The 16,551-nt window shown below is 36.3% G+C and overlaps 1 protein-coding gene across 1 annotated transcript in view; it reads right to left on the reverse strand.

Annotated features, from left to right (window-relative positions):
- Positions 1-210: 210 nt before the first annotated feature.
- The window catches only part of EEF1E1 (eukaryotic translation elongation factor 1 epsilon 1), an 18,673-nt gene continuing 2,332 nt past the window's right edge, over positions 211-16,551 (reverse strand). The window contains exons 2-4 of the mRNA XM_009326537.1: positions 15,780-15,980; positions 8,089-8,184; positions 211-872 (exon numbers count right to left, since the gene is read on the reverse strand). Of these exons, the coding sequence (XP_009324812.1) occupies positions 732-872; positions 8,089-8,184; positions 15,780-15,980 (438 nt within the window). The 3' untranslated portion in view covers positions 211-731. The remainder of the gene's footprint in view (positions 873-8,088; positions 8,185-15,779; positions 15,981-16,551) is intronic.

Below are 16,551 nucleotides of genomic sequence, written 5' to 3' on the forward strand. Positions count from 1 at the left end.
ATTTGCATTTGTGTGGAAACACCATATGAAGTGAGACATATGCAAAATCTTGAAAAACGCTGGCTTTGTTACCTAGAGTTTGAAAGAAAATGCTTCTAGAATCAAAATAAAAGTCCATATACCACAAAATGAAGTAGCAAGTGAACTAAGCTTTTAAAATCTTCATTTTCTTTACTGCAGAAGAACTAAAAAAAGTTTCACAGCCAAATTAAGACTACAGTTTTAAAATAATTTATTCAGTCACATAAATACTTTGTAACATTTGCATGTTCCCTTTTTCATATCCTTGGCACACAATATAGCTCTTAACTTTTACAAAACTAGTGTAAACATCCATGGAAAATAAAATGAAAAGAAAGCGGGACATACGTAAAAATTCAATAAATAGCAAAAGGAGTGAATAATTGAAGGAAAATAAGTAATTCTTTCCTACAAAGACCATGTAATTACACTTGAATTGAAAGAACTTTTCATTTTGAAAAAATAGTGAATTAAAACTCAATTTCCATCTTTCTACCATTGTTGCATTTAATCAGATACATGATACAATTCTTTAACTAGTTCAAATTCTTGAACGAACAATAGCAATTCAATGCAATTGTATTATTTGAGGCATCAACAGTTTTGGTTCACATACAGAGGTTACAAACCAGTATTTGCAAGCTAGTGGTTTTGGACAGTATAACTTCTAAACTCCCAAACACCCTTCCAACATGACATTAAGATTTTCCTTAATGAGCATTAGTGTATAATCTGTTCTTGATAAAGATGACATTGGACAGATGTTGTCGGACACCTGGATAATGTTGAATGTGGTTGAACCAGCGAGACACATTAAGGTATTTCTCCTTTTCTTGCACTGTGAGGTCTACCTGCATGGGGAAGAAATACAAGGCACTGCATCATTAGTGTCATAACATGTGGTAAGGTAAAATAAAAGCGGATAGTTTCACAGCCGATTTCAACTCGCATGAAAAGTTGTTACAGTCCAGCAGTATTCTATCTTAATTTCACATATTAAAATTCACAGCCCAAAATATGTATTTACTTTTCATTTACTCAAATGAGCAGACCTGGAGGGTGGAATATACATTTGTATGATAGAGAGGGGGAAAGAGGGCGTTAGCTTGCTCGAATTTAACGCATCTATCTATCCATCCATCCATCCATGGGGTTAGCATACAGTATTGGGAGGGGTGGGGAAGAGTTCCACAACATGCACAAGTCTTTCACATTAATCTAGCAGGCAGTCTTGCCTCACAGGCAAAGTGACTACTTCATATTTCAAGGTGTATTATGAGTACAGGAATAAGGTCATTTTCCAGGCAATTTCAGGCTGGATAGAAAAATTTAAAGTTGTTTTCCATTTTGAGCAACAGTCATACAATAGTTACTAAGAAACAGCATAGCTTAACACTTAACTGTTCAGGCGTGCTAGGTCCCACTATTAAGATAGTGATGGCATGATTCGGATTACTACAGTAAAACAAACTGGAAACCTGTCCATACTTCATAAACATATTTAAAGTACTATCACTTACTCCTACAGTTTGAGGTCCTGTTGTTCACCAGACTTCTCAAGTCAACAGCACTGTCACTTGGTTATTTTAACCTAGATCTAAACAGCTGCGAGATCAGTCAGGAAGAAGCCTCCAACTATCATATAGCTATCGCAACAGCTCCTTGCCGTAGGAATGGTGGCTAAGATGAACAAAGAGCTTCAAGCCTACCTTTACTTTTATCAGAGGACTGGCTCAGATAAAGTCATCCACAACCACAGATCTTAACTATACTTCTCAAAGTCTTCTAAGTTCAAGCCAGCAACATCCTCAAAGCTTCATAGTGAAGTCTTTTATTACTTTAGAGTCTTTCAAGCCAGCTGTAGAAGAACTATTCCCATCCTGTATCACCTATATTACTGTTCCTTGACTAGCAGTTCTAGGTCTCCTAATTCCTCTGTAATGAAGTTAGCTTATCAGTTCAGACAATAATCTGTTTCCTCACATTAACCTACTACCACTGAACTACAAATGGGGTAGTCCTCAAAAAAGACTACAGAAACTGCATCAGGAACAAAATGTGATCTTCTCATCAACTACCCTACCTTATCTCACCAATACTTAAATCAATCAGTGCCGGATTCACCTCACTTCATTTTCAGTTAGCTAAGTTAGCCATCAAGCTTAACTTAGTCATCTTGACAACACCTGCAGTCAATGAAAAAGGGCACACCTGTAGAGGACAGTTTTAACAGACAAATCACTAGCTAGACATGCTAATATTTTGCATGTTTAGACTTTTAAAGCTAATCAAGGTTAATCCCCTCCTCAAAAGCTAAACAGATAGCATATTCCTTATGCCTTGTTCTACAAACACCACATTTCATGGATAATGCAGGTTCATTGCAAATTTGATCTTGGGCACAGGACAGCTGGAAAGAAGTACGTTCCAACAAACTTTAAATCACAGGAAGAGCTACACATACTCATTTACTCAGCTCTAAGAGCGAAAAGCTGGTGTTCAAAACTAAGTCCCATTAAATTTCACCTCATGACACACCAGCCCTTTTGATTTCAAGAGTTGCCTATAACTGCTGTAACTGCTTCTCCTTACTGTTCTCTCACGCAGCCCAGCACTTGGCTTAGAATTGGAAAGTTTTAAACATGTAGAGGCAAAAAGAAAATAAGGATAGATACTAGAGATGAACCACTGGAAAAATACCGAGGAAGAAGAATTTCAAGGAGTTGCAGGAAGGAATTCTAAACCAATGCCACATAGCATTAAAGCTCTATCACAGTAAGTTAAGAGCGTAGTAACTGCAGCAACAGCCGAAAAGCAGGGATCTTGCAGCCGCTCCTAAACCCGAGTAGTTCTTCTTCCTACAGGACTCACCTGCCAGAATACAAGCATAGAACTGCACGTGTATTTCCACAACAACTTCTGCAATTTTGAACTGTTATGAACCCCAGCTCAGGCAGTATGAGAAAATCTGCTTTCCTTGCTGCTGGCATGGAATTGCAAACACTATTCCTACAGCTGTATAGCCTGATAGAAGTGCACAGACAAACCAATTAAAACACAGCCATGTATTTTTGCTGAGCTAGAAACACAACAGTTAATCAGCATTAGCCAAGTGGAAGAGAGTAACACTGATAAGGGGAAAAACTCCAGAATTTTTAAAGGCATTACGAACAAAAAGTGGAAGTTATTAAAATTTAACACTGAGTGCTTCACAAATTGCCTGAGCTTCTGCAAGTACAGTATATTCAGGGCAAAAAAAACCATGCAGTACCATTTAGGGGAAGATGCTTTTGATCACCTGTGATTTGTTATAGTTAATGGTAGTTAGAAGCTGGTGCTTGGTATGAAGCTGTAGAACCATTTACAAAGCAACACAGAGCATGAAAAGAGCAACATGTGTACTCTTAAGTCCATCTAAAATTACTGAAAGTGAAGAAAAGTATTTAAGTATGAGCAGATACTAGAAATACTGTCACTAAGTTCTGTGAATGTTGTACACTTAGAGTTATAATTACAATACCCTTTTTCAAAGTCTTTAATTGGTAAGCACTTGGTTATGAAAATGCTGAACTAAATTTCACATTTTGCAGCAGACACAGTATTTCCTCCCCATAATTTTATACTGGTAATTCTCAATCTTCACATTTCTCTGATAAATCAAAAATAATGTCTGGAAAACTAGTCATCCTCCATTCCGTTAGCGTAGTGAAAAAACACATCTGAAGGGCAAAACAGACAGCTACTCTAATAACAAAACCCCTTTTTGTACTCTAGGCACAACAAGCAAGATATTTTTACTTATTTACATAATGTACTCTATCAGTGAAATATATTAAAAAGCACTTTGTGGCATGCTCTACTTTTTACTCGGAACATAACTCTTAGGTTAATTGTTTAGAGATCACTTCCATGGCATTTTTTACAACATTTTGTTAGATGGGTATTTTCTGTTCTTCCTCATTAAATTAGATAATTCCCCCAAGTTAAGAAAGGCTGCTGTTCTGCTGTTAAAATAATTATTTGCTATTAAAGCAATTATTTTAATAGCAAAGAAGCAGACACTCAATTTGACAGGCTTTTTTTTTTTTTATGTCATGAAAAAAAAAAACCTGAGTCTTATTCTTCCACCACAAAGCTCACAGGGTAACCAAGGTGGTCATCATACAATGCAACTAGAAGAGTTTTTAGAAGGGCTATAAATACACAAGCTTTAATTATATTTGCTTTCAGTAGCATTGGGGGTGCAGGCATAAATTCCCATTCCCACACCCTGCATGTGCATGGAAAGTCTAAAAATACCTGCCTACATCTGCAGTTCTTCAGCATCAGGAAAAGGATAAGATACTATCTCACTTTTTAAATTTAGCCTTTAGATATGAGGGAAAGAAAACACAAAACCAGTTGAATGGTGTATTTCACGAAATACATGTACTTTCACCTAGTTTTGACTAATTTTCTGCTGTTAAAGGAACATGCTTAAAATTAAATCTTTTCTTTAAAGTACAACTGTTTTTTGTAATTCAGTTTAAGTACCATTTCTAGCATCATTCTTCAGAAGGAAAGCCTGTTATCCCAGTACTAAGATAAGCAGCATTATCGGTGAATATTAACAAAAATGCATGGTAATCTGTTTATTACAGGAAATGTTCATTATGGAAAAAAATAACTGGAAAACACTATTGCAGTCTCACAATAGTTCAGTATTAGTAGTTCTGACCCGAGGAGAACAACTTTCTTTGTTTTGTACTTGATTTGACCCCAAAATTTTGACTGAGGCTTCTTCCATTTGCAGATATAAATTTCACCCATAAGTTATTTTCTAGACCTTATTAAAGAAATTTTTGAGTCAGACATATAGATTTGAGACTACTACTTTGGTTCTGACAAAATTTTTGAAGTATAAAAACAGATCAACCTTTGTCTTGATTATTTCTCTTAAACAGAACTGGACTTGTGCTGTTTGAAAATACTTATGGATAAAAACATAGGGAAACTTTTATTTTAAATTAAAAAAATATGAAAACAAGTTCGTTACCACAGGGGAAATTTAATGCTTACTGATTGCCTGAGCTATCCTCAAGCAATGCTTCCAAATTCATGTTTTCTCTGCAATCTACGCTTTAACCTAGTAGAACTTCATTCTTCATCGTATTTATCCACATATGTATTTAAGTTATCAAAGTGTCTAAAGACAACAATATTTATATTAGATACATGGAGACATGGAATTACATATGACAATGTAAATCGCATTGATTGAAAAACTCATTTAGACAGTTAGTATCAAGCATTACACTTTTTGGGTGTTTTGTGACCTATATTATGATGCAGAACAACAATGTATACAATTTAGTTCCTGCCTTATTATTACAAGTGTGTATTTCTAATGAATAGACTCAAAATGTACTCAGTCTGCAAGAAGCCTGAAACACTACCTGTGAATCTGACTCTCATTAAAATACTAATTCCTTTCCCACAATATGGATTTTTAAACACATAGTACTATTGTGCTTATTAAGATAACTAGAAGGGAGAGGAAGGATGAAAGAAAGGCATACAACTGCAAAATTAAGAGTTGCTGCTGTTCAGTAGACAAACTGATTAGTAAGTGCAAATGGACGAGCCTGGACTGTGAAGAACCAGGTTCTAGAACCCCCTCTGGATAATGGGAAGGGCAAAATGAAGGTGGGAGGAGGGGAGGAATATGAAGATGTATGATCTATATTCAGAAACACTAAAAAAGGAAGACGAAACCACAGGTGAAGTGAGCAACAGGATTGGGTGGTCTTAAAAACCTTTCAAATGAAATGTGCGTCAGAAGGTTTTGAAAAAGTTTTAATAATACTCGACTCATTCAGGACAATCATGGTATGTCACTAATATTTACAGTATTCTATTACTAATATCTGTGTTAGCATGTAGATGTTAGTTTATCAAAAGCAGAGAGATTAATCCTAAAGGTCATTATCAGTAACACTTTCAGATCAATTTTCTAGACAGCTTGATGGACAGCAAGAACTGTGGGTCTCCCCCCCATGCCTCCCATTTCTACCTCCTCTCTTGAAGGATTATAGGAAACATTTATTAGTATTTTGTACAAGGCTTAGCTGAAACAGTGGTGGATATGACAAACTGCTTCCCTGGACCACATCCCATTAAGAGATACAGCAGCTTCCCTGCCCCTTAAAGCTTAGGGCAGAGAAGCAGCTCTGGACATACTCTCTTCTCATTACAGGAAAAATAAAAATAATAATGAAAAAAAATCACAGGATGCTACAGTTCAAGATCTTACTTCTATAGTTAAGTACTAATATTAATCAATTCTGAAACCTTCAAAATACATGTAATTCCTAGCTAGTAGCTTCTAGATTTTCCTCTTTATTTAGGATAGCCACCCCATTATTTGCCCTTTATACCTTTCCGAGTCAGAAAATTATCTTCCATGAAATCAAAAACATTTCAGAAACAGATGCTGTACTATCAACTTGTCCCAAGTAGTGTCTGGATGGTTGCAGGCACCCAGGAGCACCAAGTCATTTGTTTTTACCATCTGTTCTATTTCCCAAAGCAATAACTTGTATCTTTTCTTCTTGATTAGGTGGTCTACTCTAGAGCAAACTCTAAATTTAAAATATGCTTGATTTTCCCCTGCCTAAGTTTTTTTAGAAAAGTCTCATTTGAACTCGTACTCTGTTACAGCATATACAGTTATATTTTTAGAAAGTACTTATATGTTTTTTCTATGTCTACATATCATATATGAAAGGTAACCCATTCTGACACTCTAGTCAACACATCTATCCTACTAAAGATATTTTACAAGGCAAACATGATTTAACAGCATTAATTCTAAGTGACTTACTCTAACGTGTTTTCAAAAACGTTCTGAAATGAAGCTTCCCTTCCCTCTCCTCTGCTTGACACTCTCTCATTTGAACTTTTACTCCTGGACAGTCAAGATACATATACATAAGTTCTCTCTCATTTTTGGTAGTATTTCATTGCTTGATCTTCCCCCCTGCCTCTGCCTCCCTTTTGAAGTGTAGTATTCTTGCACTCTTCTCCCAGATCTCTGCTTTTAATTGTATAAAGTAACCATTCACCCAGTTGATTGAATTCACCAATTCTCAGACACACGTGCATTTGTCAGAGGCATCTTTTTCTGACTATCCCCTCCCCCCCAGTTTTCTAATCTAAACCTGACAGATTTTACCTTCTCCCAAGAATTTAGCAGACCTTTTTGTGTAAGTCCATTTGTTTGTTTAGTAGTACCCGCCCCAGAGAAGGACGGCTCATTTACAATCACATTCCAGCCACCAAAATACAAATAGCTTCTACTGCTTCATTTTTAAGTTACCACTTGGGGTTCAGAACCGAGGTGCAATGATTTATAAGCACTTCATAGTAAACCCTGAGCTGACTACAAAGAATCTCAATATCTTCTCCACTCAGTACAAACTTTTTGCTTTCTTCCTAAGCACCAGCTCCCCATGTTACTTTCATATTCTGTATGTTATCAAGTCTTATCACTAAGTCTTGAAACACAAATGACATTTTGTTATGGCTCACACTTTTATATGCATTCATCCTTCAGGAACTTAATTTACATGCATCTTTCATAGCACCAGCAGCATTTCTCCAATACTAACAAGGTTAGCACTTTCAGTTCTGACATGTCCTTTGAGTTTTATTTATCTATTTCTCCATGTAAGCAGTCATGTTTCAGACTTGAGCAAATAGAGTCCTCATACACAGAAACACAGGGATAGGTATCATCCTTGTAACATTACATAGAGGAAATGAAAGCATTCTGGACACTACAAACAATACACTTCTTCTGACAGATCCATAGCTAAATATTAAAAAAAAAAGTAAAAAATTAACAACTTAAGAACTTCAAATAAAGCTTTTTTAAGAAATCTCTCCATTTTTGTTCTGTAAACAAAATTTAGTGTAAACAATAAATTGATCAATTCAGTAGGTTAACTTCTACAACAATACACTGCTCTTTAGATAAACAACAATTATGATATTTGTACATATAAAAATAATGCAAATAACACTTACCATGACACGATGCAAGCCATAGTACATCAGAATATCTGCTAAGGTAAAAATGTTTCCTGCAAGGTAGACTTTATCTTCAAGGTGTATGTTAAGATCCTAGAAAAGGAAAAAGTCATTATACTGCTGTAGTATTGACTTTGTAAGACAAAATATTAAGGTAATTGTTAAAAATAACAGAAAACTTCCTCTGGAGACCATGCATATAGAATAAACACCAGCTTTATTTTATCCCAACTCAAAGGAGAAAAACATTAAGAGAAGAAAAAAATTCTAAAAAGTATCAAGATAATAAACTAAAATATCATCATTCTTTGACAGCGAGAATTCAATAAAATTTAAATGTTGGTCTCCAAAGTGCTAGCCAGCTTGCTGCTGGCACAGAATTTTTCATAATTCCCCCACTTACATCCACTCAAATTTTTGTAAGTGCAAGTGTGATTTATTTTATATATTAAGCTGACTCCATAGAAATACTTTCAAATCTGTCTTGGCTTCAAATTACTGGAATTCAAAAATGCAAGAGTTGTGTATTTTTTTTTTTATTAGCGCATATGACTCAGAAGCACCACTGTTATACATTTAACATTTGATAAGCATAAGGAAAATGCAGTCCTATGATCAAACAAGTGCATATTGCTCTTCCAGCAGCAGCTTCTCCTGTCCTCCAGGACTCACTCAATGCAGCTGGTCAGCAAGGTTCTGGAACTGCAAATGTGTAAGAACCAGGGAAACACAAAGGGATAGTGGGGTGGGAGACAAATAATGTGTTTCAATGCCAGAAACTTGATACCCATCAGCTGGTATCATCTGACACCTGCTTTTATTAATGTTGAAGTCACTGCTAGCAATTCTTAACAACTGATACTGTCAATTCTGTTGCTATCTAAGTCCATATGAAGAAAGCACTGCTTCAGCATTTTAAGATCATCTCTCTCTCAACAATTCCATACCAGAGGCTATAAGGGTGGGTAGTAGAAGGCTTCCATTTAGGTTCAGTGGATAAATATTTCAAATCTGTATTACTGAAAGACCCTTTTCCATGGCTTTTTGTATGCAGTCATTCTCTGCCAGAAAACAGGAAGCTGACAGACTCATCGCTGCTCAAGTGTATCACTTCTGAGAGAGAACACCGGCATCACACATCAGCTCTACCTCTTTTCCTGTCCTTCCTTTTCTCCGTACCTTACCTACTTCTCATCCAATTTATACACCTTTCTGCCCCCTACTTCCCTCTAAAGAAAGAAATATAACAGGAAACAAAATTACCTACTTTAACCCTGATCCCAGCATAAGCAAGCTTTAGTTTTATAATATTCTTTTCAGAAATGTAGGAAAACTGTTTCCCAGCTCTTCCTTGGATTTGGAAACTCTCCCTGTTAGCATTCAACTCTGCTGGTTGAAAAGGCTTGTAGTAAATGCAGTCCTTTTTCCTCAGAGACCTCCTTAAGCCACTCCCTCTCCCTGCCCCAGAAACACAGGTAAGCAGCTTAAACGTAACTAACATTTTTCAAAATGTCCCTGAAATAATTTTTCAGTCTCAATTACAGCATTTGAAGACAATCTTATTTTGAAAAAAGTCTAGGGCAAGGAGAAGGGGGTTAATAATTAGTGAACAATTTAAAAATTACATTTAGCCTTAAGTACATCGCAGTTTTTTTGTGGTTCGACAATTTTACTGATATGGAGATATCCTACAGTGCAAACGTAAAAAAACCCAAACCACAAAACTAAAATGCTGAGACTTTAAGACATCTGAACTTGCATTTGAATTTGACAAGTTTGACTCCATTATGCCACCTTGCTATTTCTTTGCTAACCTCTTCATGACAGGACCCCTGTACTTCTGTAATACTTAAACATCCTCATGTCTCCTTTGATTTCTTTTATTAGAGCAAATTGGAGAAAAATATTAACCCCTGCATAGTTAAAATTCTGTAAGGTCATCTGCCCCTGGCTATGTAGCTTCTTTTCTTTAGACTGGTTTACTGCTTTGTTCATGTTAGTTAGCTCTCAAATTACTTTGAACATGTAACTACAGTTCTGTGGAATTTCATACACACAACACAAAGGCAAATGCAATGTTAAAAAGAAAAAGCTTGCAGGAAGAAAAAAAACTAGAGATCTGTTTACTAGAAAAAAATCAAACTCGTCTATTCTGACACAGGTTCTCTGACCAGCATTTTTCATTTTGATTAACCAGAAATTCAACACGTGTTATAATGAGAAGTAACGCCACTGAAATTATATCCCCCTCTTTCCCACCCCCTTTCTGCTTAGTCTAGGCTATGAAATCAGGATTTTGTAAAGTAAAAAGCTCATTATCTCTAAAGGTACAATCAACACAGTTATTTCCCTGCTCAAAATTTTGGATTTCTGCATAAAAGAAGTTATGGCATGCTATTTCTTAGTTTTATACATCTTCAAGAGTTAGGCTAGTTTCTGTGCAGAAATATTGTTTGCCCAGTTGTTCAGGAGGGGTTAATATTGTACAAAGAATAAATTTGTTCTTTGAATATACTGTGCATGTATACTCAAAATATTAATCAATTAAAAAAATCTTAAAACTTTAACAGCAAGGTAAGCCATTACAGTGTGAACAATTATTTATTCTGGTTCATCAAATTTTGTGAAGTCAGTTAACTGAGCAAATGAAATTTGACAAAAATGGTTTAGTCTTGGACAAATTAGCATTAGTTTAGAATTCTGTTTTTGAACATGTACTTTCCTCCCATAAAATAGACAGATATTCCAATTTCATTCTGTAAGACAAGCTAATTCAGAAACACCACAGTACAATTTTTTTCTCATGTGCACTAGGCACACTTAGTTAATCTTGCCTCATGGGTTATGCTTCCCATAGATGATTATATTATTGGCTAACAGCCAACTGTGTTAAAATTCCTGAAAAATCAAGCTTTCTTAAGTGACCACGGTCTTAAACTGAAATAGTGTTCCTGTCCTGAAGAGAGTAATGAAAATACAAATACAAAGCTGTATTTGAATTTCTATTACACCCAGGAAATTCAGGTCTGTTAGCTGTCATTTGTATCATTGTCTTTCATGTACAGAACGTCACTACTTAAATTGATTACATATAGACAATCCCAGTATGAAATGACTGAAATAGTCTTGGAAGTTGCTTATAACTATATGAACTTCTTGTTGCAAACCCTCAGGAAACCCTTTCTCAAGTTTCAGACAGGTATTTAGGCATAACTGCAGTTTGATGCACTAATATGCATTGAACAACTGCAGCAATTCAAATTCCATTTTTGGGTACGAAGGGGGAAAAAGCAACGGAAAGAAGAGATGTTGCATTATTTATGGACTAACTGATGGATTTCCAGTTGCTTGTTCTACGGAAAAAAAAAATCCAATTTACAGCCCATATCTAGAGTGACAGCTTAACACATCCCATCCACGGCACACTTCTGGCTACCCCACAGTATTGCCTACTATCTTTTAAGTATGCAGTCTAATTGTCTGTAATCCAACTCATCCATTAAGGTGACCGAATCCCTTCCAGTCACTGCAAGTTGAGACAGCAGCTCGGATAAGTAACAGTTGCTTCTTACGACAACTTAATAGCTTACAATGGATCTAATCATACTCTGATTTTGTTTTGGGTATTTTGTCCACAACAACACATTGCTGTTGTATGTACTTCCCTTACACACAGAAGCACATCCTTTCAGTCAGCAATATTCTCGAGGTCATTTATACCCTAAATGCCTTTATGTCGCACCATGCAAAGACAAAGAGCTGAGCACTCTCAAATGCCCCAGGAAAGCCTCTGACAATGCAGAACCTAAGAAAAGGATTCTGCAGCCATATGCAAGAAAAGCAGAATTTCACTGTTGGGGTGTAGCCATATTTTTAATTCTAATGCAAGACTTTTCTGTCTAACTGGCAAACTATGAGCTAAACCTGGTCTGGAAGAATATTATGTTCAACATACTGCGTTTCCTGTAAAAGACAGAAGAAAAATAATCAACAAATGTTGCTCAAATAATCAAAATTCAATCTTTTACACCTGTAAGCGCACAAAAATATCCTGGTGCTAACAGAAAAGGGAGAGAAGTGAACAGGGAAAGTCGAAGTTTAAAAAATGCTTGCTGGACAAGCTTGCCGAAGTGGGTAGGCATCCCATTTAGAAGCCTGTCAAAGAACAGTGTACAAGAACTGTGGATTAACAGCATGGACAGAGCATGGATTAACCTGCTTACATATTTGTGGAAACAGGAATTTTTCAAACAGGCACATTACATAAGAATTGAAGCTCTCTTATTCAGATTTCTCATTGGATTTCATGATTACAGCCAGCACAGGAAATTAGGACAAAACTAGCTGAAATCATGGAACATTTTTTGTATGAGACACTGAAAGTAGTACACAAAAATTCTTGGTTATAATTATCCTTCAGAGACTAGAGATTGCTATATTTCTGTGGAAGCTTTTCTGTGAATTCAAGTACAAGCTCCCAGTTATTTACAATATGCCTCTGAAGATGGGGTGGGGGGGAAGAATCCTCAAGTCTTGGATATCTAAAATTGACAAAGCAGAGACATTCAAACCTCCTGGATGGAATTCATTAACATCTAAGTAGACATTTGGTGGCACAAAAGTTTCACAAAGGTTCTCAGTTCCTTCCCAGAAGAGCAGAAAAACTACTAATTATCAAGTACAACAACTCAGTAAGTTTCAGATTTTTTTCCTGTGCAGCTTAATTTACCACTAACCAAACATCAAAGCAGCAAAGGAAAATGCTCTCTTGTCCTGTGGAAAAGAAAGTTAACATAATGCATTGGATATTATCACCGCTACTGACAATCATCATTCCTACATATCTGCTAAAGAACAGTCCAGAGGTATTTCTCCCATTTATTTTGTTCAGTACAGGAGCTCAAATCAAAGTTAGACAAAACTCCAAAAGCACTTCCATTGACCGGTTCTGAACAGTATGGCATTTACTCTGAATGAATATAAAAAAACCTGGTTGAGATGGTCTGACTACTTCATGATTTGTTTTCATGCCAAGCAACAGCTTTAGTCAACACGTCAGTAAGAACAATTTAAGAACATATTTTCCTAAGGCCAACTGAAACCCCTTCCTGCTCAAATTAACAAACATTAAACCAATTATTTATTGATGTTTTTCAGAACCACATCACCTCAGTTAAGGGTTAAATAGAAGCAGCCTGAAGTTTATAGCAGAAGTGACTGAACTGTTTTTGGCACAGCTTATTATAAATTGTGGCTCTAGGCTGCAACTGTCCCAAGACTGCCATCGTGTATTCCAGACACGTTGTAAAACTCACAGTCTCAGACTTGCCTCCCTATTTTAGTTTTTCTTTTTTTTCCACCCGTACTCCCTTTTGGCATAGTATACTTTAATGGTAGGCTGCCTCTTTTGCTGATTAATCATGGTGGCAAGAGAACAAATTAAAAAAAAAAATCTTAATTGCTATACTATGAAATTATTAGTGCTGGAACAATTCCAGAGCAGCCCTGTGTCAAAATAAATTCTGGCCATTCGACATCTGCTAAGGGAAAAAAATCTGTAGGAAAATTTTAAAGCGGTAATATCCATTAGAATATACTTAAGGGCAGAGATTCTCCCTCAAGTGACACTGACTGTTTCTCATAAGGAAATTTTGTTTTGTTTGGAAACACTTGATTTACCTACGTATTTGTATTTCAGTACATTGTCTTTTTCTACTGCCAGTGTTGCTAAAACTGAAAGGAGATACCAGCTTCAGCATGAAACCATTGTATCTGCATCTAGTTTTAATACTCAGACGCAGTTCTGCGAACACCTGCTTTGTCAGCACACACACGTATCGTCACTTAAGCCATCCAGAGCAGATGTATTTTGTTATATCAAGACAGAAAACTTACAAAAAACGGTTTTTATATGATAGAAGGGCAAGAAAGGTAAATAATAGTAGTTTGTTCTCACACGGTCTTCTCACAGTTTGGGAGAGAACAAAAGGCACCACAAGTTTGCTTGAAAAACAACTGAAATTCTTTATATAATATTTGTCATAAAGGTTTTTTAAAAAAAATAAACAAACAGGGACCTCTGAGGGCCACCTAGTCATACCACCTGTTCAAAGTACAGCTAAACTTGAAGTTAAATCCTGATTAGTCAATGCCTCCCTCAATCAAGTTCTGAAAATCCCGAAGGGTAGACAGTTTTCCTGCATTATCTGTAGAGTAACCATGACTGTAAAGGTTTTGATAGTATTTGCACAAAGAAAATAAGACCAGAGATGTTACAAAAAGAGAAGCAATATAAACAAATTCATGCTTAACCAACAGAAGATACTCCATAGATACAATGAGATCAAGATAATTCAGATTATCTGGGGCGCGCGAGAAAAAATGGTTCTTTTAGAGCTTTCACCAAGTTGATCCTTGTAAAGCAGGCATGATATTCCAAGTCCTCAAGATCAAGGAGGCTGTCAGTTTGAAAAGGACAACGGATTATTAACAAGGTTTTGCTCTGCACCATTTTAAGATGCAAGATTTTCCTTGATTTTAAGTAACACAATGTGTTAACTCTTGAACACTGCTGCAGTTTATCTTTGGTTTCTGCAATAGTTCTAGTTGACTCAGACTCGCCACACCTAACAAAAGTCAGAAGCATTAATTAAGACTCTGCTAGCCTCAAGTAAAGTCAACCTTCCTAATACTGTGCAGCTCACAAAGCTATTTCTAAACCCAGACTCACTAGTAGCACTGAGCATTGCGTACTTTCCATCTAAAACATACTTTTAAAATTAGAAAAAATAAACTTTTAAAATTGATTGAATTTCACTGCTGTTTCATATACACTTAGTAAACAGAGCCCCTAGCACTTAACAGCGTAAAGCAAATTTTCTCTTCAACTTCTGTTCCCACAAGACTGCAAAAATACTAATTACCAGTCACAAGGAGTAAGAAGGAAAATAGAGTAAGTTTTGCTATCTACTCCCTGCCATCTGGCTGCTCAAATAACAGGGCGACCCTTGAGATTCTCTTTTCTGCTTCCACCTGTTTAAGAGGAAGTAAGCTTCAGACTACAAGAAAAGTTTAATACAGTAGACCAAAGCCTCCATACAAAGTAGCTCGATGCGAAGGGCAGTTTTGCAGAGGTTCCTTTACGATTTCACTTTTCACACACAATTCTGTCCAGTAACTCCTTTTGGTATCCATACCAATTACCACAACATCAAGTATGGCCTGTATTCCATAATTACCAAATCAAAAAGAATAGCTCTTAAAACAATCAGAGCAGTGTTGTCTTGAAATACAATGCCAACTTGCTTATAACTGAGGTTTTACAAAGACAGTAAGAAACTGGCGTCGTAGATGGCTAATAAGAGACTCGGCAGCTGAACAATCTCTCAGCTATCTGGAACACCCTGGGTAGTTTACAGCATTACAGCCATAAAAAACTGTAAGAGCTCTGCTTCATATGCTTTAGAGTTTAAGCTGTTTTCCCTCCTGTTTCAGGTTGTTTGGGTATTTTTGTCAATAAAAGTGAAAAGCAACAAGCAGAATAAAAGCCAGTACTTAAAGATACTGTCAAGTCTTCAGCATTTGCTCGGTTTTATTAATTGGTTGTTCACACACACATTAGCACTGCAATCTTCTTCAAGGTCTAGTCACTCCAAAAGTCAGCGGCAAGGTAATTAAGTACACCTTACCTTCAGAATTATTCTAGTGTCTTCTTTACTAGAGCCTCCATCTACTCGAGTCACTCTATATTCCAACCACTGCTGAACAACAGCTTTCTCTTCTGCAGTACTTCCAAGCAGTTGGTCTTTCTTAGCCTGTTTAACCAGGTGGGCAGCTATGGTCATTAATCCTGTCAGACCAGGACCATTGTTTGTTTGAAGAACAGGAACCTAGAAGACAAAACAGAAGTGTAACACTAAACAACTGATTCAAAAAACAGCCTCTATAAGAATAGCTATTGTTTTTTTATAGTACTTCAAGAGGATCTTAAAAGCAATATATCAGAATTTAGAAGTATTCATACTAAAGGTAGTAACATCAAAAAAAGTGTATGTTCTCTTTTTACTCTTCGGGGTGGTTTATTTTCAGTTTTTACAGAAGAAATGTATTTAACACATGCACGTGGACAAACCAAGACACCTTTAGCTCCAATTAATCAAATTCTGCCAATATTAGCAAGAAATAGTATTGCTTGTTCTAACACTAGCAGAAATCTTATTAACTAATTTTTAACTCATTTTCAAATTCAGGACTCTAACTTAAGATTGTAAAGTTAGTAGCATCCAGTTTCTCTCTGGGCAGCTCACAGTAGCCAGACTTACTGAAATGCTTATTCATACTCACTGTTCTATTGCCAAATACTCTGACAGAAGTTAGTAGTTCACTGGTAACAGGGGAGGACAAGACACCACACCTCTAGTTTTAACCATGTATTTGTTACTGACTTTACCGCGTGTTGAA

Source organism: Pygoscelis adeliae, unplaced genomic scaffold, assembly GCF_000699105.1.
Source record: "Pygoscelis adeliae isolate BGI_AS28 unplaced genomic scaffold, ASM69910v1 Scaffold186, whole genome shotgun sequence".
In the NCBI taxonomy this organism is placed as follows: domain Eukaryota; kingdom Metazoa; phylum Chordata; class Aves; order Sphenisciformes; family Spheniscidae; genus Pygoscelis; species Pygoscelis adeliae.